At 51.1% G+C, this 23,153-nt stretch overlaps 1 protein-coding gene across 2 annotated transcripts in view; it reads left to right on the top strand.

Moving 5' to 3' along the window:
* The window catches only part of mybpc2a (myosin binding protein Ca), a 43,808-nt gene extending 22,300 nt beyond the window's left edge, over positions 1 to 21,508 (top strand). For both annotated transcript variants that reach the window (XM_069191768.1, XM_069191769.1), the window contains exons 10-31: positions 1,219 to 1,391; positions 2,518 to 2,650; positions 3,346 to 3,470; positions 5,164 to 5,269; positions 5,863 to 6,029; positions 6,894 to 7,059; positions 9,520 to 9,626; positions 10,132 to 10,161; positions 10,336 to 10,478; positions 12,685 to 12,844; positions 13,146 to 13,250; positions 13,344 to 13,532; positions 15,174 to 15,308; positions 16,249 to 16,416; positions 16,843 to 16,931; positions 17,296 to 17,491; positions 18,412 to 18,551; positions 18,644 to 18,803; positions 19,326 to 19,462; positions 19,734 to 19,920; positions 21,145 to 21,171; positions 21,310 to 21,508. In XM_069191768.1, coding sequence (XP_069047869.1) covers positions 1,219 to 1,391; positions 2,518 to 2,650; positions 3,346 to 3,470; positions 5,164 to 5,269; positions 5,863 to 6,029; positions 6,894 to 7,059; positions 9,520 to 9,626; positions 10,132 to 10,161; positions 10,336 to 10,478; positions 12,685 to 12,844; positions 13,146 to 13,250; positions 13,344 to 13,532; positions 15,174 to 15,308; positions 16,249 to 16,416; positions 16,843 to 16,931; positions 17,296 to 17,491; positions 18,412 to 18,551; positions 18,644 to 18,803; positions 19,326 to 19,462; positions 19,734 to 19,920; positions 21,145 to 21,167 — 2,839 coding nt within the window. In that variant the 3' untranslated portion in view covers positions 21,168 to 21,171; positions 21,310 to 21,508. The remainder of the gene's footprint in view (positions 1 to 1,218; positions 1,392 to 2,517; positions 2,651 to 3,345; positions 3,471 to 5,163; positions 5,270 to 5,862; positions 6,030 to 6,893; positions 7,060 to 9,519; positions 9,627 to 10,131; positions 10,162 to 10,335; positions 10,479 to 12,684; positions 12,845 to 13,145; positions 13,251 to 13,343; positions 13,533 to 15,173; positions 15,309 to 16,248; positions 16,417 to 16,842; positions 16,932 to 17,295; positions 17,492 to 18,411; positions 18,552 to 18,643; positions 18,804 to 19,325; positions 19,463 to 19,733; positions 19,921 to 21,144; positions 21,172 to 21,309) is intronic.
* The last annotated feature ends 1,645 nt before the right edge of the window (positions 21,509 to 23,153 follow it).

The raw sequence follows: 23,153 nt of genomic DNA, 5'->3' as shown, positions 1-23,153 counted from the left end.
ATTGGGACCTGTTGTGGTTTTGGCAGGTGTGGGAACTCTGGGATTAGATTTCTGAATTTCGGGAAGAATGTTTCTCTAATCCCAGAGTATCTGTCACAGTGCAGCAGGAAGTGCACCTCTGTCTCTATTTCTCCCTGCTGGCAGTGGGAGCACAGCCTGTCCTCTCTGGGCAGCCAGGTCTGCCTGTGTCGCCCAGTTTCTATGGCCAGGTTGTGGTCACTGAGCCTGTACTTCGTCTGGGTCTGTTTCTGTTTGTTATTTTTTATTTTGGTCAAATATTCAGCTAGTGTGTATTGTCTGTTTAAGGTTCTGTAGCATTCCAGTTTATGTTGTGTTTGTGTGTGTGTGTCCCAGTGTGTGAGATATTGCTGTTTGATCTGTGCTGTGATGTGGTTGAGTCTGGGTTGTGGTGCTCTAGCAGTGCTGTCCTGAGGCTGGTTAGTGTTGGTGTGGCTCAGGTCGGTGAGCCTCAGGACCAGCTGGCTCAGGGGGCTCTGTTTTGGGCTCAGCTCTTGGCTGAGCAGGGCTTTGTGGTGGTAGGAATTTTGGTCACTGTTTTTTAGGTGTAGCCAATACTTTAATACTCTCTTCTGTATGTTTATCAATAGTGGGTACTGGCCTAATTCGGCCCTGCACCCGTTGTTAGGAGTTTTTCTCTGCACACGGAGGATGTTTCTACAGATCTCCATGTGCAGAGTTTCTCTCTCCCTCTCTCCCATTGTATCCCACTCTTATTCCTCTCTCCCTCCCCTCTCTCCTCTCTCCCTCCCCTCTCTCCTCTCTCCTCTCTCTCCCTCTCTCCCATTGTATCCCACTCTTATTCCTCTCTCCCTCCCCTCTCTCCTCTCTCCTCTCTCCTCTCCCCTCTATCTCCTCTCTCCTCTCCCCTCTCTCTCCTCTCTCTCTCCCTCTCTCTCCTCTCTCTCCTCTCTCTCCCTCTCTCCCCCCTCTCTCTCTCCTCTCTCTCCTCTCTCCCTTCCCTCCCCCTCTCTCTCTCCTCTCTCTCCTCTCTCCCCTCTCTCTCCTCTCTCTCCTCTCTCAATTCAATTCAATTCAAGGTGCTTTATTAGCATGACCGATGGGTACAATCAGTGTTGCCAAAGCAAATAAAAATAACCTCTCTCTCTCCCTCTCTCTCCTCTCTCTCCTCTCTCCCCCTCTCTCTCCTCTCCTCTCTCTCCCTCTCTCCCCTCTCTCCCCTCTCTCCTCTCTCCTCAGGGAGGTGAAGCACAAGGAGGAGCCGAAGGAGGAGGTAGATGTGTGGGAGATCTTGAAGAACGCCAAGCCCAGTGAGTTCGAGAAGATCGCCTTCCAGTACGGCATCACAGACCTGCGGGGCATGCTGAAGAGGCTGAAGAAGATGAAGAAGGTGGAGCCCAAGAAGAGCGACGGTGAGAGAGTGAGAGTGAGAGAGTGAGAGAGTGAAAAGAGAGTGAGACAGTGAGAGAGAGAGAGTGAGAGAGTGAGAGTGAGACAGAGAGACAGAGAGACAGAGAGACAGTGAGAGTGAGAGAGTGAGAGAGTGAGACAGAGAGACAGAGAGACAGAGAGACAGTGAGAGTGAGAGAGTGAGGGAGAGTGAAAAGACAGTGAGACAGTGAGACAGTGAGAGAGTGAGAGAGAGTGAAAAGAGAGTGAGACAGTGAGACAGTGAGACAGTGAGAGAGTGAGAGTGAGAGAGTGAAAAGAGAGTGAGACAGTGAGAGAGTGAGAGAGTGAGAGAGTGAGACAGTGAAAAGAGAGTGAGAGAGTGAGAGAGTGAGAGAGTGAGACAGAGAGACAGAGAGACAGTGAGAGTGAGAGTGAGAGAGAGTGAGACAGAGAGACAGAGAGACAGTGAGAGTGAGAGAGTGAGAGAGAGTGAAAAGACAGTGAGACAGTGAGAGAGTGAGAAGGAGTGAAAAGAGAGTGAGACAGTGAGACAGTGAGACAGTGAGAGAGAGTGAGAGAGTGAGACAGTGAAAAGAGAGTGAGAGAGTGAGAGAGTGAGAGAGTGAGACAGAGAGACAGTGAGAGTGAGAGAGTGAGACAGAGAGACAGAGAGACAGTGAGAGTGAGAGAGTGAGAGAGAGTGAAAAGACAGTGAGACAGTGAGACAGTGAGACAGTGAGAGAGTGAGAGAGAGTGAAAAGAGAGTGAAAAGACAGTGAGACAGTGAGACAGTGAGACAGTGAGAGAGTGAGAGAGAGTGAAAAGAGAGTGAGACAGTGAGACAGTGAGACAGTGAGAGTGAGAGAGTGAGAGAGAGTGAAAAGAGAGTGAGACAGTGAGACAGTGAGACAGTGAGAGAGAGTGAGAGAGTGAGAGAGTGAGAGAGAGTGAAAAGAAAGTGAAAAGAGAGTGAGACAGTGAGACAGTGAGAGTGAGAGAGTGAGAGAGAGTGAAAAGAGAGTGAGACAGTGAGACAGTGAGACAGTGAGACAGTGAGAGAGAGTGAGAGAGTGAGAGAGTGAGAGAGTGAGAGAGCTGCAGGAGGAATGTCACAGACAGTAAGGACACACCTGCTGTCTCTCTCAGCCTTCCTGAAGAAGCTGGACTCAGCCTACTCTGTAGACAAGGGCAGCAAGATCAAGCTGGCCGTGGAGTTGTCTGACCCTGACGCTACCGTCAAGTGGCTGAGGAACGGACAGGAAATCAAGCCCTCGGCCAAGTCAGTCCCTGTGTCTGTGTGTCTGTACTGTCCTGTGTGTGTCTGTACTGTCCTGTGTGTCTGTACTGTCCTGTGTGTCTGACTGTCCTGTGTGTGTCTGTACTGTACTGTATGGTTCTGTGTGTCTGTACTGTGAGTGTCTGTACTGTGTGTCTGTACTGTCCTGTGTGTGTCTGTACTGTCCTGTGTGTGTCTGTACTGTACTATGTGGTTCTGTGTGTCTGTACTGTGAGTCTGTGGTATACTGTGTGTCTGTACTGTGTGTCTGTACTGTCCTGTGTGCCTGTACTGTCCTGTGTGTGTCTGTACTGTACTGTGTGGTTCTGTGTGTCTGTACTGTGAGTCTGTGGTATACTGTGTGTCTGTACTGTGTGTCTGTGCTATAGTGTGTGTCTGTACTGTACTGTGTGGTTCTGTGTGTCTGTACTGTGAGTGTCTGTATTGTGTGTCTGTACTGTTCTGTGTGTTTCTGCACTGTACTGTGTGTGCTGTGTGTGTTTGTATGGTTCTCTGTATGTCTGCTCTGCACTGTACTACACTCCTTAGCACCTGATTGTAATTTACTGTGCTGTTGAATAGACCCGTACTGTAACTTCCTGTAAATGTCTGTGTTGTGCTGCACTATCTGTACAGTGCAGTTCCGCCCTCTAGTCAGTCAGTAACAGTGTCTACATTCCCCTCCAATGCTCGCTCAGGTATATCTTTGAGAATGTGGGACTGAAGAGGATCCTCATCATCAACAAGGCCACACTAGCCGATGACGCAGCCTACGAGTGTGTGGTGGGAGAGGATAAGTGCTTCACTGAGGTATTTGTCAAAGGTAAGGAAGGTGGATCTCTGAGTGCTGCTGCATGTATAGAGCTTACTCTCATAGGTGTGTCTCTAGGGTCTGTATTAATCTGTGTGTGAGGTGTGTCTCTGGGGTCTATATTAGGGTCTGTATTAATCTCTGTGTGTGTGTGAGGTGTGTCTCTAGGGTCTATATTAGGGTCTGTAGTAATCTGTGTGTGTGTGAGGTATGTCTCTAGGGTCTATATTAGGGTCTGTATTAATCTGTGTGTGTGTGAGGTGTGTCTCTAGGGTCTATATTAGGGTCTGTAGTAATCTGTGTGTGTGTGAGGTATGTCTCTAGGGTCTATATTAGGGTCTGTATTAATCTGTGTGTGTGTGAGGTGTGTCTCTAGGGTCTATATTAGGGTCTGTATTAATCTGTGTGTGTGTGAGGTATGTCTCTAGGGTCCATATTAGGGTCTGTATTAATCTGTGTGTGTGAGGTGTGTCTCTAGGGTCTATATTAGGGTCTGTATTAATCTGTGTGTGTGTGAGGTGTGTCTCTAGGGTCTATATTAGGATCTGTATTAATCTCTGTGTGTGTGAGGTGTGTCTCTAGGGTCTATATTAGGGTCTGTATTAATCTGTGTGTGTGAGGTGTGTCTCTAGGGTCTATATTAGGGTCTGTAGTAATCTGTGTGTGTGAGGTGTGTCTCTAGGGTCTATATTAGGGTCTGTAGTAATCTGTGTGTGTGAGGTGTGTCTCTAGGGTCTATATTAGGGTCTGTAGTAATCTGTGTGTGTGAGGTGTGTCTCTAGGGTCCATATTAGGGTCTGTATTAATCTCTGTGTGTGTGAGGTGTGTCTCTAGGGTCTATATTAGGGTCTGTATTAATCTGTGTGTGTGAGGTGTGTCTCTAGGGTCTATATTAGGGTCTGTAGTAATCTGTGTGTGTGTGAGGTATGTCTCTAGGGTCCATATTAGGGTCTGTATTAATCTGTGTGTGTGTGTGAGGTGTGTCTCTAGGGTCTATATTAGGGTCTGTAGTAATCTGTGTGTGTGTGAGGTATGTCTCTAGGGTCTATATTAGGGTCTGTATTAATCTGTGTGTGTGTGAGGTGTGTCTTTAGGGTCTATATTAGGGTCTGTAGTAATCTGTGTGTGTGTGAGGTATGTCTCTAGGGTCCATATTAGGGTCTGTATTAATCTCTGTGTGTGTGAGGTGTGTCTCTAGGGTCTATATTAGGGTCTGTAGTAATCTGTGTGTGTGTGAGGTATGTCTCTAGGGTCTATATTAGGGTCTGTATTAATCTGTGTGTGTGTGAGGTGTGTCTCTAGTGTCTATATTAGGGTCTGTATTAATCTGTGTGTGTGTGAGGTATGTCTCTAGGGTCTATATTAGGGTCTGTATTAATCTGTGTGTGTGTGAGGTGTGTCTCTAGGGTCTATATTAGGGTCTGTATTAATCTGTGTGTGTGTGAGGTGTGTCTCTAGGGTCTATATTAGGGTCTGTATTAATCTCTGTGTGTGTGAGGTGTGTCTCTAGGGTCTATATTAGGGTCTGTATTAATCTGTGTGTGTGTGTGAGGTGTGTCTCTGGGGTCTATATTAGGGTCTGTATTAATCTGTGTGTGTGTGAGGTGTATCTGTAGGGTCTATATTATGGACTGAATTAAAGCACCATTGTTTCCAGTCAGTGTTTGACTGACAACCGACCCCCATCTCTACTTCTCATTCCCAGAGCCTCCAGTGTTGATCACTCAGTTACTGGACGACCAGCATGTTGTTGTGGGTGACAGAGTGGAATTTGAAGTAGAAGTGTCAGAGGAGGGAGCTAATGTCATCTGGTCAGTTTCTCTTCCATTGTATGAACCCCTCTCTCTCTCAGTGCAGTGTTAATGTACTGGAGTGTCCAGTCAGTGTGTCTGTATTAACCCCTCTCTCTCTCAGTGCAGTGTTCATGTACTGGAGTGTCCAGTCAGTGTGTCTGTATGAACCCCTCTCTCTCTCAGTGCAGTGTTCATGTACTGGAGTGTCCAGTCAGTGTGTCTGTATGAACCCCTCTCTCTCTCAGTGCAGTGTTTATGTACTGGAGTGTCCAGTGTGTGTGTATGAACCCCTCTCTCTCTCAGTGCAGTGTTCATGTACTGGAGTGTCCAGTCAGTGTGTATGTATGAACCCCTCTCTCTCTCAGTGCAGTGTTCATGTACTGGAGTGTCCAGTCAGTGTGTCTGTATTAACCCCTCTCTCTCTCAGTGCAGTGTTCATGTACTGGAGTGTCCAGTCAGTGTGTCTGTATTAACCCCTCTCTCTCTCAGTGCAGTGTTCATGTACTGGAGTGTCCAGTCAGTGTGTCTGTATTAACCCCTCTCTCTCTCAGTGCAGTGTTAATGTACTGGAGTGTCCAGTCAGTGTGTGTGTATTGACCCCCCTCTCTCAGGATGAAGGATGGAGTGGAACTGACCAGAGAGGAGACCTTTAAGTACCGCTTCAAGAAAGACGGGCGGAAACACTGGCTCATCATCAATGAAGCCAGCAAGGAGGACATCGGGATGTACCAAGTCTTCACCAATGGAGGGGAGTCCAAGGCCGAGCTGTTGGTGGAAGGTACAGACACAATGACTCGCCCCCCCCCCCCCGCCCCACGACCTGTGACGTCGGCCCCACTGTCTGCTCCGCCCTGGGGCTCGGTGTGTCCCGGCCTGCTGGACAGTTTGTGTGTAGTAAAGCAGCCATATCACCCTGCAGCTCCCAGCTGGCAGCCCCACTGGAGCTCAGCAGTGTGGGCCTGGCCAGTACCTGGAGGGGAGACTCCTGGGAGAGCTGAGGCTGCTGCTGGGAGAGGTGTGAGTGGGGCCAGCAGGGGGCGCTCTCACCCAGCTCACAGCCCCCCTGGAGCCCAGCAGTGTGAGCCTGGCCAGTACCTGGAGGGGAGACTCCTGGGAAAGCTGAAGCTGCTGCTGGGAGAGGTGTGAGTGGGGCCAGCAGGGGGCGCTCTCACCCAGCTCACAGCCCCACTGGAGCCCAGCAGTGTGGGCCTGGCCAGTACCTGGAGGGGAGACTCCTGGGAGAGGTGTGAGTGGGGCCAGCAGGGGGCGCTCTCACCCAGCTCACAGCCCCACTGGAGCCCAGCAGTGTGGGCCTGGCCAGTACCTGGAGGGCAGACTGCTGGGAGAGGTGTTAGTGGGGCCAGCAGGGGGCGCTCTCACCCAGCTCACAGCCCCACTGGAGCCCAGCAGTGTGGGCCTGGCCAGTACCTGGAGGGGAGACTCCTGGGAGAGCTGAGGCTGCTGCTGGGAGAGGTGTTAGTGGGGCCAGCAGGGGGCGCTCTCACCCTGCGGTCTGTGTGGGTCCTAATGCCCCAGTATAGTGACGGGGACACTGGACTGTAAACAGGCGCCGTCCTTCGGATGAGACGTAAAACCGAGGTCCTGACTCTCTGTGGTCATGAACAATGTCTGTCCGCCTCAGACAAGGAGCTGAAGGTGCTGCAGAGCATCGCGGACCTGACGGTGAAGGCGGCGGACCAGGCGATGTTCAAGTGCGAGGTGTCCGACGAGAAAGTCACGGGCAAGTGGTTCAAGGACGGAGTGGAGGTCAAGGCCAGCAACCGCATCAAGATGACTCACATTGGGAGGTACAGAGACAGAGGAGAGGAGGGGACACACACCTCACACACACAAATTAATACAGACCCTAATATAGACCCTAGAGACACACCTCACACACACAGATTAATACAGACCCTAATATAGACCCTAGAGATACACCTCACACACATACAGATTAATACAGACCCTAATATAGACCCTAGAGACACACCTCACACACATACAGATTAATACAGACACTAATATAGACCCTAGAGACACACCTCACACACACACAGATTAATACAGACCCTAATATAGACCCTAGAGACACACCTCACACACACAGAGATTAATACAGACCCTAATATAGACCCTAGAGACACACCTCACACACAGAGATTAATACAGACCCTGATATAGACCCTAGAGACACACCTCACACACACAGATTAATACAGACCCTAATATAGACCCCAGAGACACACCTCACACACACACAGATTAATACAGACCCTAATATAGACCCTAGAGGCACAACTCACACACACAGATTAATACAGACCCTAATATAGACCCTAGACACACAACTCACACAGACAGATCAATACAGACCCTAATATAGACCCCAGAGACACACCTCACACACACAGATCAATACAGACCCTAATATAGACCCTAGAGGCACACCTCACACACACAGATCAATACAGACCCTAATATAGACCCTAGAGACACACCTCACACACACAGATTAATACATACCCTAATATAGACCCCAGAGACACACCTCACACACACAGATCAATACAGACCCTAATATAGACCCTAGAGACACACCTCACACACACAGATTAATACAGACCCTAATATAGACCCCAGAGACACACCTCACACACACACAGATCAATACAGACCCTAATATAGACCCTAGAGACACACCTCACACACACAGATTAATACAGACCCTAATATAGACCCCAGAGACACACCTCACACACACAGATCAATATAGACCCTAATATAGACCCTAGAGACACACCTCACACACAGAGATTAATACAGACCCTGATATAGACCCTAGAGGCACAACTCACACACACAGATTAATAAAGACCCTAATATACTGTAGACCCTAGAGGCACACCTCACACACACAGATTAATACAGACCCTAATATAGACCCTAGACACACACCTCACACACACAGATCAATACAGACCCTAATATAGACCCCAGAGACACACCTCACACACACAGATCAATACAGACCCTAATATAGACCCTAGAGACACACCTCACACACACAGATTAATACAGATCCTAATATAGACTCTAGAGACACACCTCACGCACACAGATTAATACAGACCCTAATATAGACCCTAGAGGCACACCTCACACACACAGATCAATACAGACCCTAATATAGACCCTAGAGACACACCTCACACACACAGATCAATACAGACCCTAATATCGACCCTAGAGACACACCTCACGCACACAGATTAATACAGACCCTAATATAGACCCTAGAGACACACCTCACACACACAGATTAATACAGACCCTAATATAGACCCCAGAGACACACCTCACACACACAGATCAATACAGACCCTAATATAGACCCTAGAGACACACCTCACACACACAGATTAATACAGACCCTAATATAGACCCCAGAGACACACCTCACACACAAAGATCAATACAGACCCTAATATAGACCCTAGAGACACACCTCACACACACAGATTAATACAGACCCTAATATAGACCCCAGAGACACACCTCACACACACAGATCAATACAGACCCTAATATAGACCCTAGAGACACACCTCACACACACAGATTAATACAGACCCTAATATAGACCCCAGAGACACACCTCACACACAAAGATCAATACAGACCCTAATATAGACCCTAGAGACACACCTCACACACACAGATTAATACAGACCCTAATATAGACCCCAGAGACAAACCTCACACACACAGATCAATACAGATCCTAATATAGACCCTAGAGACACACCTCACATACACAGATTACTACAGACCCTAATATAGACCCTAGAGACACACCTCACACACACAGATTAATACAGATCCTAATATAGACCCTAGAGACACACCTCACACACACAGAGATCAATACAGACCCTAATATAGACCCTAGAGACACACCTCACACACACAGATTACTACAGACCCTAATATAGACCCTAGAGACACACCTCACACACACAGATTAATACAGATCCTAATATAGACCCTAGAGACACACCTCACACACACAGAGATCAATACAGACCCTAATATAGACCCTAGAGACATACCTCACACACACAGATCAATACAGACCCTAATATAGACCCTAGAGACATACCTCACACACACAGATCAATACAGACCCTAATATAGACCTTAGAGACACACAGACCCTAATACAGAGTCAGCTATCCCAGTCCCCTGATCTCTGTTTGTTTTTACAGAATCCACAAGCTTACAATAGACAACGTGAAGCCGGAAGACGAGGGCGACTACACCTTTGTCCCCGACGGCTACGCGCTCTCTCTCTCCGCAAAGCTCAACTTCCTGGGTAACGGAACTCTCTTGCTCTCTTGGAACGAGGCGGCCGGATCGATCGCAATGTGACTCATGACACTCTTAGGACGGGCAGCGGTGAGCTGCACCGATACAGTATCTCCCCTAGCTCGCTGGCTGTAGACAGTAGACAGCATGAGGGCTCACAGTCAGGTCGGACAAGATGGCCGGCCTGTCTGGACTACATTCCCCAGAGGCCTTTGCTGCTGCCTTTGGTCACCTAACCAGGAAACAGAGGCTTTCTGGGCCGGGCGGTGTTTATTGGCCGTGCGAAGGGGGGGGGGGGGGGGGGGGGGACAGAAGGCAGACCCTCTGCGTGCGCCACTGGCCAGAGGAGAAAGGACCGACCCAGGGATTGTGGGGGTTTCGGAGGTTTTGAGTGGAAGAGTCCCAGGGACCCGGGGGGCCATGTTGTCTGAAGCAGCCGTGCTCTCGCAGTGGACATGCAGGCAGCTGCTGGCTGTAATAACTTTCTCCGTTTCTCTGTGTCTTCCTTTCAGAGATCAAGATCGACTACGTTCCTCGTCAAGGTGAGTGAGCCCCTTATATAAATGATGACGATGATGATGATGATGATGATGCCTTCTTTTCACAAAACTAACTTCCCTGCGTGCTCCCCTCTGCGCCATTCCTCCTCCTCCGCTGCTCTCGTCCTCTTCCTCCCTCGCCTTCTCCGCCATCCCCACCCTCCCCGCTGTCCCCAGAGCCCCCCAAGATCCACCTGGACACCACGGGCAACGTCGTGTCCCAGAACACCATCATTGTTGTCGCTGGCAACAAGCTGCGGCTGGACGTGGAGATCACGGGCGAGCCTGCGCCCGTCGTGACGTGGGCCAAGGCGGACCAGGTGAGAGGAGGAGGAGGGGACAGAAGTGAGGGCGGCCGATTCATTTCTCAGTTCAGGCAGATCCTTACCGCAGAGATCAGGCAGATCATCCCAGCAGATCAGACAGATTGTGACCACAGAGATCAGGCAGATCATCTCAGCAGATCAGACAGATCCTGACCACAGAGATCAGGCAGATCACCCCAGTAGATCAGATAGATCACCCCAGCAGATCAGACAGATTGTGACCACAGAGATCAGGCAGATCATCCCAGCAGATCAGACAGATTGTGACCACAGAGATCAGGCAGATCATCTCAGCAGATCAGACAGATCCTGACCACAGAGATCAGGCAGATCACCCCAGTAGATCATATAGATCACCCCAGCAGATCAGACAGATTGTGACCACAGAGATCAGGCAGATCATCCCAGCAGATCAGACAGATCCTGACCACAGAGATCAGGCAGATCATCCCAGCAGATCAGACAGATTGCGACCAAAGAGATCAGGCAGATCACCCCAGTAGATCAGACAGATCATCCCAGCAGATCAGACAGATTGCGACCAAAGAGATCAGGCAGATCACCCCAGTAGATCAGATAGATCCTGACCACAGAGATCAGGCAGATCATCCCAGTAGATCAGATAGATCATCCCAGCAGATCAGATAGATCACCCAGCAGATCAGACAGATTGTGACCACAGAGATCAGGCAGATCATCCCAGCAGATCAGACAGATCCTGACCACAGAGATCAGGCAGATCACCCCAGTAGATCAGATAGATCACCCCAGCAGATCAGACAGATCATGACCACAGAGATCAGGCAGATCATCCCAGCAGATCAGACAGATTGTGACCACAGAGATCAGGCAGATCATCTCAGCAGATCAGACAGATCCTGACCACAGAGATCAGGCAGATCACCCCAGTAGATCAGATAGATCACCCCAGCAGATCAGACAGATCCTGACCACAGAGATCAGGCAGATCATCCCAGCAGATCAGACAGATTGTGACCACAGAGATCAGGCAGATCATCTCAGCAGATCAGACAGATCCTGACCACAGAGATCAGGCAGATCACCCCAGTAGATCATATAGATCACCCCAGCAGATCAGACAGATTGTGACCACAGAGATCAGGCAGATCATCCCAGCAGATCAGACAGATCCTGACCACAGAGATCAGGCAGATCATCCCAGCAGATCAGACAGATTGCGACCAAAGAGATCAGGCAGATCACCCCAGTAGATCAGACAGATCATCCCAGCAGATCAGACAGATTGCGACCAAAGAGATCAGGCAGATCACCCCAGTAGATCAGATAGATCCTGACCACAGAGATCAGGCAGATCATCCCAGTAGATCAGATAGATCATCCCAGCAGATCAGATAGATCACCCCAGCAGATCAGACAGATTGTGACCACAGAGATCAGGCAGATCATCCCAGCAGATCAGACAGATCCTGACCACAGAGATCAGGCAGATCATCCCAGCAGATCAGACAGATCATCCCAGCAGATCAGACAGATTGCGACCAAAGAGATCAGGCAGATCACCCCAGTAGATCAGATAGATCCTGACCACAGAGATCAGGCAGATCATCCCAGTAGATCAGATAGATCATCCCAGCAGATCAGACAGATCCTGACCACAGAGATCAGGCAGATCACCCCAGTAGATCAGATAGATCTAAGTCAGATCAGGCTGATGCTCTACGGAGACCAAGCAGATGACAGATCCCAGACAAGACCTGGGAGGTCCTGATTAAAGAGAGCAGGCAGACGGTCCACGCAGAGCAGCCGGTCCTGATCCTGATGTGTGCCCACTGAGGAGGAAGACAGACAGGACTCCCTCTACATACCCCTCTTTCAGCATCATGGACGAGTCTGTCAGACACGATTCGTGTCCTGTACTCACTGATCTCTTGCCTCTCCCTCTCCTGTTCTCTCAGTCTAATTCACAACGCTTGATTCACAAGGCCAAAGAATAACTGTGATTCTCTCTCCCCCCACTCTCCTCTCTCTCTCCCTCTCTCTCTCTCCCCACCCTCCTCTCTCTCCCTCTCTCTCTCTCTCTCCCTCTCTTTCTCCCTCTCTCTCCCTCTCTCTCTCCCTCTCTCTCCCCACCCTCCTCCCTCTCTCCCCACCCTCCTCTCTCCCTCTCTCTCTCTCTCCCTCTCTCTATCTCTCTCCCCCCACCCTCCTCTCTCCCCAGCCCATAGTGCAGTCGGAGGGCAGGGTCCGGGTGGAGAACAGGAAGGACTTGAGCTGTTTCACCATTGAGGGTGCAGAGCGGGACGATGAGGGGAAATACAGCATCACTGTGACCAACCCAGCGGGAGAGGACAAGGCTGTGCTCTTCATCAAGATCGTGGGTGAGAGCTCTCTCCATCCCTCTCTCTCTAAATCCATCTCTCTCTCATCCAGTGTCTGTATTAACCCCTCTCTCTCAGTGCAGTGTTAATGTACTGGAGTGTCCAGTCAGTGTGTCTGTATTAACCCCTCTCTCTCTCAGTGCAGTGTTCATGTACTGGAGTGTCCAGTCAGTGTGTGTGTATTAACCCCTCTCTCTCTCAGTGCAGTGTTAATGTACTGGAGTGTCCAGTCAGTGTGTCTGTATTAACCCCTCTCTCTCTCAGTGCAGTGTTAATGTACTGGAGTGTCTCTCTCTCTCAGATGTGCCTGATCCTCCAGAGTCAGTGAAGTGCACATCTGTTGGGGAGGACTGTGCCACCATTGTCTGGGAGCCCCCCAAAATCGATGGGGGTCAGCCAGTTAAAGGTACAGTCCTACTTATTCGCTCTGTGTGTACTGCTAGTGCAGAGTGCGCTCAGGAAGTCTGTCTTAATCTCCTCCTCTTCCTCTGTTGCCCAGGCTATCTGATGGAGAGGAAGAAGAAGGGGAGCTCCCGTTGGACAAAGCTGAATTTTGATATCTATGCCGAAACCACGTATGAGGCCAAGAGGATGATTGAGGGCATCCTGTACGAGATGAGGGTGTTCGCAGTGAATGGCATCGGGGTGTCCCAGCCCAGTGTCAGCTCCAAACCCTTCATGCCCATCGGTACTGTCTCTGTGTCTCTCTCCCCCAGTCCAGCGTCAGCTCCAAACCCTTCATGTTCATCGGTACTGTCTCTGTGTCTCTGTGTCTCTCTCCCCCAGTCCAGCGCCAGCTCCAAACCCTTCATGCCCATCGGTACTGTCTCTGTGTCTCTCTCCCCCAGTCCAGTGTCAGCTCCAAACCCTTCATGCCCATCGGTACTGTCTCTGTGTCTCTCTCCCCCAGTCCAGTGTCAGCTCCAAACCCTTCATGCCCATCGGTACTGTCTCTGTGTCTCTCTCCCCCAGTCCAGTGTCAGCTCCAAACCCTTCATGCCCATCGGTACTGTCTCTGTGTCTCTCTCCCCCAGTCCAGTGTCAGCTCCAAACCCTTCATGCCCATCGGTACTGTCTCTGTGTCTCTCTCCCAGTCCAGTGTCAGCTCCAAACCCTCATGTTCATCGGTACTGTCTCTGTGTCTCTCTCCCCCAGTCCAGAGTCAGCTCCAAACCCTTCATGCCCATCGGTACTGTCTCTGTGTCTCTCTCCCCCAGTCCAGTGTCAGCTCCAAACCCTTCATGCCCATCGGTACTGTCTCTGTGTCTCTCTCCCCCAGTCCAGTGTCAGCTCCAAACCCTTCATGCCCATCGGTACTGTCTCTGTGTCTCTCTCCCAGTCCAGTGTCAGCTCCAAACCCTTCATGCCCATCGGTACTGTCTCTGTGTCTCTCTCCCCCAGTCCAGTGTCAGCTCCAAACCCTTCATGTTCATCGGTACTGTCTCTGTGTCTCTGTGTCTCTCTCCCCCAGTCCAGTGTCAGCTCCAAACCCTTCATGCCCATCAGTACTGTCTCTCTGTGTCTCTCTCCCAGTCCAGTGTCAGCTCCAAACCCTTCATGCCCATCGGTACTGTCTCTGTGTCTCTCTCCCCCAGCCCAGCGTCAGCTCCAAACCCTTCATGCCCATCGGTACTGTCTCTATGTCTCTCTCCCCCAGCCCAGCGTCAGCTCCAAACCCTTCATGCCCATCGGTACTGTCTCTGTGTCTCTCTCCCCCAGTCCAGTGTCAGCTCCAAACCCTTCATGCCCATCGGTACTGTCTCTGTGTCTCTCTCCCAGTCCAGTGTCAGCTCCAAACCCTTCATGCCCATCGGTACTGTCTCTGTGTCTCTCTCCCCCAGTCCAGTGTCAGCTCCAAACCCTCATGTTCATCGGTACTGTCTCTGTGTCTCTCTCCCCCAGTCCAGAGTCAGCTCCAAACCCTTCATGCCCATCGGTACTGTCTCTGTGTCTCTCTCCCCCAGTCCAGCGTCAGCTCCAAACCCTTCATGCCCATCGGTACTGTCTCTGTGTCTCTCTCCCCCAGTCCAGTGTCAGCTCCAAGCCCTTCATGCCCATCGGTACTGTCTCTGTGTCTCTCTCCCCCCAGTCCAGCGTCAGCTCCAAACCCTTCATGCCCATCGGTACTGTCTCTGTGTCTCTGTGTCTCTCTCCCCCAGTCCAGTGTCAGCTCCAAACCCTCATGTTCATCGGTACATGTGTCTCTCTGTAACCTGTCTGTGTGTGTGTCTGTCTCTTGGCGGGTCTGTCTTTGTGTGTAAGTGAGCTGTTTCACAGCCTCACTCACTGCCTTCTGGCTGTCTCACCCCCATCTCTGTCTCCCCCTCAGCCCCCACCAGCGAGCCCACCCACCTGACGGTGGAGGACGTCACCGACAGCACGACGACGCTGAAGTGGCGCCCCCCGGAGCGCCTCGGGGCGGGGGGCATCGATGGCTACATCATCGAGTACTGCAAGGAGGGAGGTGAGACATGCAGGGGGAGAGACAGACAGGTACTGACAGGAGAGAGAGACAGGCTGGGATACAGACAGAGGGAGAGAGACAGATACTGACAGGAGAGAGAGACAGGCTGGGATACAGACAGAGGGAGAGACAGACAGGTACTGACAGGAGAGGGTTTGTTGAACCATATGCTTTGAACCCACGACTTACCTGGCAATGAAGGACAGGTTGCTGTGAGACAAGTATCCCTGGGGGGGTCAAAACATTGGCCAGAGAAAGTCAGAGGTCAGGTCAGAGAAGGTCATGGGTCATGATGGAGGTCAGATCAGCGAAGGTTGGAGGTCATGTTAGAGAAGGTCAGAGGTCATGCCAGAGGTCAGTCAATGAAGGTCAGAGGTCACGCCAGAGATCAGACAAGGAAGGTCAGAGGTGGTGTCAGAGAAGGTCAGAGGTCATGCCGGAGGTCAGTCAAGGAAGGTCAGAGGTGGTGTCAGAGAAGGTCAGAGGTCATGCCGGAGGTCAGTCAAGGAAGGTCAGAGGTGGTGTCAGAGAAGGTCAGAGGTCATGCCGGAGGTCAGACACGGAAGGTCAGAGGTGGTGTCAGAGAAGGTCAGAGGTCATGCCGGAGGTCAGTCAAGGAAGGTCAGAGGTGGTGTCAGAGAAGGTCAGAGGTCATGCCGGAGGTCAGTCAAGGAAGGTCAGAGGTGGTGTCAGAGAAGGTCAGAGGTCATGCCGGAGGTCAGACACGGAAGGTCAGAGGTGGTGTCAGAGAAGGTCAGAGGTCATGCCGGAGGTCAGTCAAGGAAGGTCAGAGGTGGTGTCAGAGAAGGTCAGAGGTCGGGTCACAGAAGGTCAGAGCTTGTGTCAGCCGTCACCCCCAGGGGCGACTGGGCTGCCTGGGGACAGCAGTCATGGTGACAGCAGAGCTGAGGGCGTGTCCTGTCCCCCTCCGCCCCCCCAGACACCGAGTGGGTCGCGGCCAACAAGGATCTGATCGACAGGAACAGCTTCATGGTCAAGGGGCTGCCCACGGGAGAGAAGATGAACTTCCGCGTCACTGCCGTCAACATCGCCGGCCGCAGCAACCCGGCCGTGCTGAGCCAGCCTGTCACCATCCGCGAGATCGTCCGTGAGTCTGCGCTGTGTCCTGTACACCGAGGGGGGTGGGGGTGGGGAACAAGCTGCCCAGCCCTGTGGTTGAAGCCGATACCCTGGCTTCTCTCCAGACACAGCTGGGTGAGCTCCTCCAGTCGGGACAGGAGGCTCCTCTGTACACAGAGGGGGGTGGGGGTGGGGAACAAGCTGCCCAGCCCTGTGGTTGAAGCTGATACCCTGGCTTCTCTCCAGACACAGCTGGGTGAGCTCCTGGGATCAATAAACTGCTGATTATGAGTCGTGAGACTGAGGGCACAGTGGCTCAGAGGTCAGCACTGCAGCTGGACGGCTGGGCTGGGCTCAGGGCCCAGCTGAGGGACCGGTCAGTCAGTCCTCTCCGTGTGTCAGTGTCGGGTGAGCTCCTGGGGTGTGTGACTGTGCTTCGCTCTCGATCCCACAGAGTACCCCAAGATCCGACTGCCACGCCAATTGAGAACAAGGTTCATCAAGAAGGTTGGGGAGAAGGTCAACCTGGTCATCCCCTTCATGGTCAGTGTCCAGTCAGTGTGTCTGTATTAACCCCTCTCTCTCTCAGTGCAGTGTTCATGTACTGGAGTGTCCAGTCAGTGTGTCTGTATTAACCCCTCTCTCTCTCAGTGCAGTGTTCATGTACTGGAGTGTCCAGTCAGTGTGTCTGTATTAACCCCTCTCTCTCTCAGTGCAGTGTTAATGTACTGGAGTGTCCAGTCAGTGTGTCTGTATGAACCCCTCTCTCTCTCAGTGCAGTGTTAATGTACTGGAGTGTCCAGTCAGTGTGTCTGTATGAACCCCTCTCTCTCTCAGTGCAGTGTTCATGTACTGGAGTGTCCAGTCAGTGTGTCTGTATTAACCCTTTGTACTCTATGTCTCACAGGGTAAGCCTCGTCCCATTGTGAGCTGGACAAAGGATGGGGAGCCCATAGACCAAAAGAAAATTGGGATTCGGACAAGTGATGTGGACACCATCCTGTTTATCCGCTCGGCAGAGAAGGAGCACTCTGGGAACTACACTCTGACTGTACAAATAGAGAACATGCAGGACTCTGCAACTATCGACATCCGCATTGTTGGTGAGACTGTCTCTCTTTTTAACCTTCTTGGTTAAAATCTGCATTAATCCCTCTGTGTGTGAGGTGTGTCTCTGGGGTCTTTATTAGGGTCTGTATTAATCTGTGTGTGAGATGTGTCTCTGGGGTCTATATTAGTGTCTGTATTAATCTGTATGTGTGTGAGGTGTGTCTCTAGGGTCTATATTAGGATCTGTATTAATCTCTGTGTGTGAGGTGTGTCTCTAGGGTCTATATTAGGGTCTGTATTAATCTGTGTGTGTGAGGTGTGTCTCTAGGGTCTATATTAGGATCTGTATTAATCTCTGTGTGTGAGGTGTGTCTCTAGGGTCTATATTAGGGTCTGTATTAATCTGTGTGTGTGTGAGGTGTGTCTCTAGGGTCTATATTAGGGTCTGTATTAATCTGTGTGTGTGAGGTGTGTCTCTGGGTTCTATATTAGGGTCTGTTGTAATCTCTGTGTGTGAGGTGTGTCTCTTGGGTCTATATTAGGGTCTGTATTAATCTGTGTGTGTGTGAGGTGTGCCTCTAGGGTCTATATTAGGGTCTGTATTAATCTGTGTGTGTGAGGTGTGTCTCTTGGGTCTATATTAGGGTCTGTATTAATCTGTGTGTGTGAGGTGTCTCTAGGGTCTATATTAGGGTCTGTATTAATCTGTGTGTGTGAGGTGTGTCTCTAGGGTCTATATTAGGGTCTGTATTAATCTGTGTGTGTGAGGTGTGTCTCTGGGTTCTATATTAGGGTCTGTATTAATCTGTGTGTGTGAGGTGTGTCTCTTGGGTCTATATTAGGGTCTGTATTAATCTGTGTGTGAGGTGTGTCTCTTGGGTCTATATTAGGGTCTGTATTAATCTGTGTGTGTGAGGTGTGTCTCTGGGGTCTATATCAGAGTCCCACTAAGCTATCTTTCTCTCTATATCAGAAAAACCTGGCCCTCCTCTCTTAGTGAAGATCACTGACGTTTGGGGCTTTAACGCTGCTCTGGAATGGAAACCACCCAGGAATGACGGCAACTGTGAGATCACGGGCTACAACATCCAGAAGGCCGACAAGAAAACCATGGTAAACGCCTGCCTGTCCTGCGGGCTTCCCTTCTGTTTCTGCCCGTCTGTGTCTTCTCCTGTTGACCTCCCCCTCTGTGCTCTCTCCGACAGGAGTGGTTCACAGTCTACGAGCACAACAGACGCACCAACTGTACCGTGTCTGACCTCATCATGGGCAACGAGTACTTCTTCCGCGTCTTCAGTGAGAATCTGTGTGGTCTGAGTGAGGAGGCCGGCGTCACCAAGAACACCGCTGTCATCCAGAAGACGGGTCTGTCTGTCTCTCTGTCTGTCTGTGTCTGTCCAGTCCTCTGTCTCTCTCTGTGTGTGTCAGTCTGTGTCGTCCAGTCCTCTGTCTGTCTGAGTGTCTGTCTGTCTGTCTGTCTGTCTGTCTGTCTGAGTGTCTGTCTGTCTGTCCAGTCCTCTGTCTGTCTGTGTGTCTGTCTGTCTGTGTCTGTCCAGTCCTCTGTCTATCTGTCTGTGTGTGTCAGTCTGTCTTAGTCTCTGTGCGTTTGTCTTTCAGCATCTGTGTCAGTGTGTCAGTGTGTCGGTCTGTCAGTCTGTCCAGCCCCGTGTCAGTGTGTCAGTGTGTCAGTGTGTCAGCGTGTCAGTGTGTCGGTCTGTCAGTGTGTCAGTGTGTCAGTCTGTCCAGCCTCGTGTCAGTGTGTCAGTGTGTCAGTCTGTCCAGCCTCGTGTCAGTGTGTCAGTCTGTCCAGCCTCGTGTCAGTGTGTCAGTGTGTCGGTCTGTCAGTCACCAAGACCACTTCAGGGTGAATTCTCCTGTGTCCCCCAGGTCTGCAGTACAAGCCCCCAGAGTATAAGGAAAAGGACATGAGCTGCTCCCCCAAATTCACTCAGCCGCTGGCGGATCGCTCGGTCATCGCGGGGTACAGCGCTGCCATCAGCTGCTCGGTCAGGGGCTTCCCCAAGGTACTGCACGCAGGTTCATTCTCTCCCTCAGGGGACCCCAGTTCTGCGGACTGGACTGCTCACTCAGGGGGGACCCCTGTACTGTTGACTGGACTGTTCCCTCAGTGGGGACCCCTGTACTGTTGACTGGACTGCTCCCTCAGGGGGGACCCTGATACTAGACAGAAGTGTAGAAGTGATGACTGGCCATATCAGCCCCCCCACGCTCTCTCTGCCCCTCTCCCTCTCCTGCTGGGGGCACCACTCACCCCGTTTCTACCCCCCCCCGCAGCCCAAGATCATCTGGATGAAGAACAACATGGAGATCAGGGAGGACCCCAAGTACCTGATGCAGAACAGCCAGGGGGTGCTGACCCTCAAAATCCGCAAGCCCAGCCCCTACGATGGGGGCAGGTACTCGTGCCGGGCCATCAACGAGCTGGGGGAGGACGAGGTGGAGTGCAAGCTGGAGGTCAGAGGTAATGAGGGGGCGGGGCTTGATCAGGGGGCGGGGCTTGGGCGGGGGGCGGGGTCACAAGGGAGGGAGGGGACTCGGGGAGGGGGAGGGGACTGGGAGAGAGGGCAGGGACTCATGCTGGGCCATCAACGAGCTGGTGGAGTACCTCCAAGACGAGGTCAGAGGTAATGAGGGGCTGGGGTTACAGGGGGGGGGGAGAGATGAATTAACAACGGGTTCAATAAAGGAGAGAGAGACAGGTACAGACAGGAGGGGAACAGCACTCAGAGAGAGAGAGACAGGTACAGACAGGAGGGGAACAGCAGTCAGAGAGAGAGAGACAGGTACAGACAGGAGGGGAACAGCAGTCAGAGAGAGAGAGACAGGTACAGACAGGAGGGGAACAGGAGTCAGAGAGAGAGAGACAGGTACAGACAGGAGGGGAACAGCAGTCAGAGAGAGAGACAGGTACAGACAGGAGGGGAACAGCAGTCAGAGAGAGAGAGAGACAGGTACAGACAGGAGGGGAACAGCAGTCAGAGAGAGAGTGACAGGTACAGACAGGAGGGGAACAGCAGTCAGAGAGAGAGAGACAGGTACAGACAGGAGGGGAACAGCAGTCAGAGAGAGAGACAGGTACAGACAGGAGGGGAACAGCAGTCAGAGAGAGAGAGAGAGACAGGTACAGACAGGAGGGGAACAGCAGTCAGAGAGAGAGAGACAGGTACAGACAGGAGGGGAACAGCAGTCAGAGAGAGAGACAGGTACAGACAGGAGGGGAACAGCGGTCAGAGAGAGAGACAGGTACAAACAGGAGGGGAACAGCAGTCAGAGAGAGAGGGAGACAGGTACAGACAGGAGGGGAACAGCAGTCAGAGAGAGAGGGAGACAGGTACAGACCGGAGGGGAACAGCAGTCAGAGAGAGAGACAGGTACAGACAGGAGGGGAACAGCAGTCAGAGAGAGAGACAGGTACAAACAGGAGGGGAACAGCAGTCAGAGAGAGAGAGAGACAGGTACAGACAGGAGGGGAACAGCAGTCAGAGAGAGAGAGACAGGTACAGACAGGAGGGGAACAGCAGTCAGAGAGAGAGAGAGACAGGTACAGACAGGAGGGGAACAGCACTCAGAGAGAGAGACAGGTACAGACAGGTGGTAAGGGCGGGGTCTGGGGACTGTGTCTGTGTGTCTACCTCACCAACAAACTAACCAGCCTTCTCTCTCTCTCTCCCCCTCTCTCTCCCAGTCCAACCCTCTGAGAAGATTTAAACAGGTGAGTCTCCCTCTGCCCTCTCTCCTCTTCTCTCTCTCTCCCTCCGTCTCTCCCTCTTCCACACCTCTGATCTCTCTCACTCCTCCTCCCCCTCTCTCTCTCTATCCCTCCCTCCCTCTCTGCCTCCATCCGATCCAGTTTTCGGACTCTTCCGCGACCCCCTGCTCCCTGCGTCTGTGAGCCCCCGAGGAGAGAAGAAACTATGAGGAGGAGAGGAAAGAGCAGAGGAGTGAGAGAGTGTCTCCGTCAGCCAACACCCCGCCCCCCCTCCATCCCCTATCTCCTGTCCCCTCAAAGTACCCCCCCAGTCCTTAATAAAGAAAGTCTTCAGCCTGTCTCTCCCTGCTGTGTCTGTACTGACCACATACCCAGCAGCCCCAGTTCCGACTACCTTTAACCTTTGACCTTTGACCTTAATTGCCCCCTGAGGGAAGTTGTCGCAACACACACAGTAACACATCAGACAATAAGACAATACAGCAACAACAGCAACATGATGCAAACCCACATGTTTCAGAATTGCTCAGTCAGAACTCAATTCAGGATCATGAGCTGAAAAACAGACAAGTCGCTGGGAAAGCATCTAAAACAACAAGAAGACCCCTCCATCAACGCTGTCAGGTGTCAAAGAAGTGCCTGATGAGTCCTGCTTTCAGGGTTCTGATTTAAAGTGAGTGAGCTGCCGGTTCCAACACCTGCTAATCTCTGTCTCTGAAGGGTCTACAGATGGACAAACACCCCCCTCACAGGGCCAGCGTAGACACGCAAACAGAGTTTGACAAGACAGTACAATCGTTTTCTGTATTTTCATGATCATGCAGAAACAGAAACAAATGAATTGCACAGCCTTGGAGAGTCTCAGACTGCTCTGTCAGTGTCAGTGGAGTCTGATTATAATCCCAGTTCATAACTAATCCAGCTCCCAGTCCAGTCAGTCCAGTCCAGCCTGGAGAGTCTCAGACTGCTCTGTCAGTGTCAGTGGAGTCTGATTATAATCCCAGTTCATAACTAATCCAGCTCCCAGTCCAGTCAGTCCAGCCTGGAGAGTCTCTGTCAGTGTCAGCCGGAGTCTGTCTATAATCTGTCAGTTCCGACAGAGACAGAAAGGTGATTTATTTTAACGACTTTCTGAGCGCGTAACAGACCACACCGAAATCCGTTTTACAAGAGGCGTAACAAACCGCAACAAACCTACACCAGCCGCACACTACTAACAGCGAGAACGTCACCGCACTATAGAAACACACCCTTTTTAAAACACGATGTTGTCTTCCACTCTGAGAGAACGCCCAGAGAAACTCCCTCCAAATATGAACGATTATCAAAGAAAATTTAAAATCATGTAGGAAATTAAGGTGATTATCGAAGGCGAGGGAGAAAAATACCGCCTCACGAGAAAAAGTGAAACAAACCTGTATTTTAGAGGTATTTTCCCCAAGTGCGCTAGTTTTACATTTAAATCGAGATTCGTACAGTAATGAAAATTCAAAATGAGTTCGCTGAACGACTCTTGTGTGCGTAGAAGAGTTTGCACAGAAACACGTTTTGCAAAGACCCGCTACATCCAGGTGGGGCTGCACACTGGTGGGGGTGGAGGGGATCCCCATTACCTGTAAAGCGCTTTGAGTGGAGTGTCCAGAAAAGCGCTATATAAGTGTAAGCAATTATTATTATTATTATTACACGCCATTCACCACTCTTTCTAACTGGGAGGTCCCCGCACTCTTAAAAAAAAACATTTTATTCTCTTCCATCGCCACAATAAATACAATAACGACTATGAGAGAGAGAACCGTACTAAACAAATGCGCATTCCTAAATCAAGCAAGCTGAAGAACGGTAAATTAAATATCGACGGTGACAGAGAGAAATTAGGCCTCACAAAAGCAGAAGTAAAAAAAAAAGTACTTTCAGAGGGCTTTTCCAAAGGGCGTTAATTAATTAAGGAAGTCCAGCTGCGTCGTCCCGTGACTCCCCTGTGA

Source organism: Lepisosteus oculatus, chromosome 7 (genome assembly GCF_040954835.1).
Source record: "Lepisosteus oculatus isolate fLepOcu1 chromosome 7, fLepOcu1.hap2, whole genome shotgun sequence".
Classification (NCBI taxonomy): Eukaryota; Metazoa; Chordata; class Actinopteri; order Semionotiformes; family Lepisosteidae; genus Lepisosteus; species Lepisosteus oculatus.
This window is presented reverse-complemented; position numbering and strand designations above follow the sequence as displayed.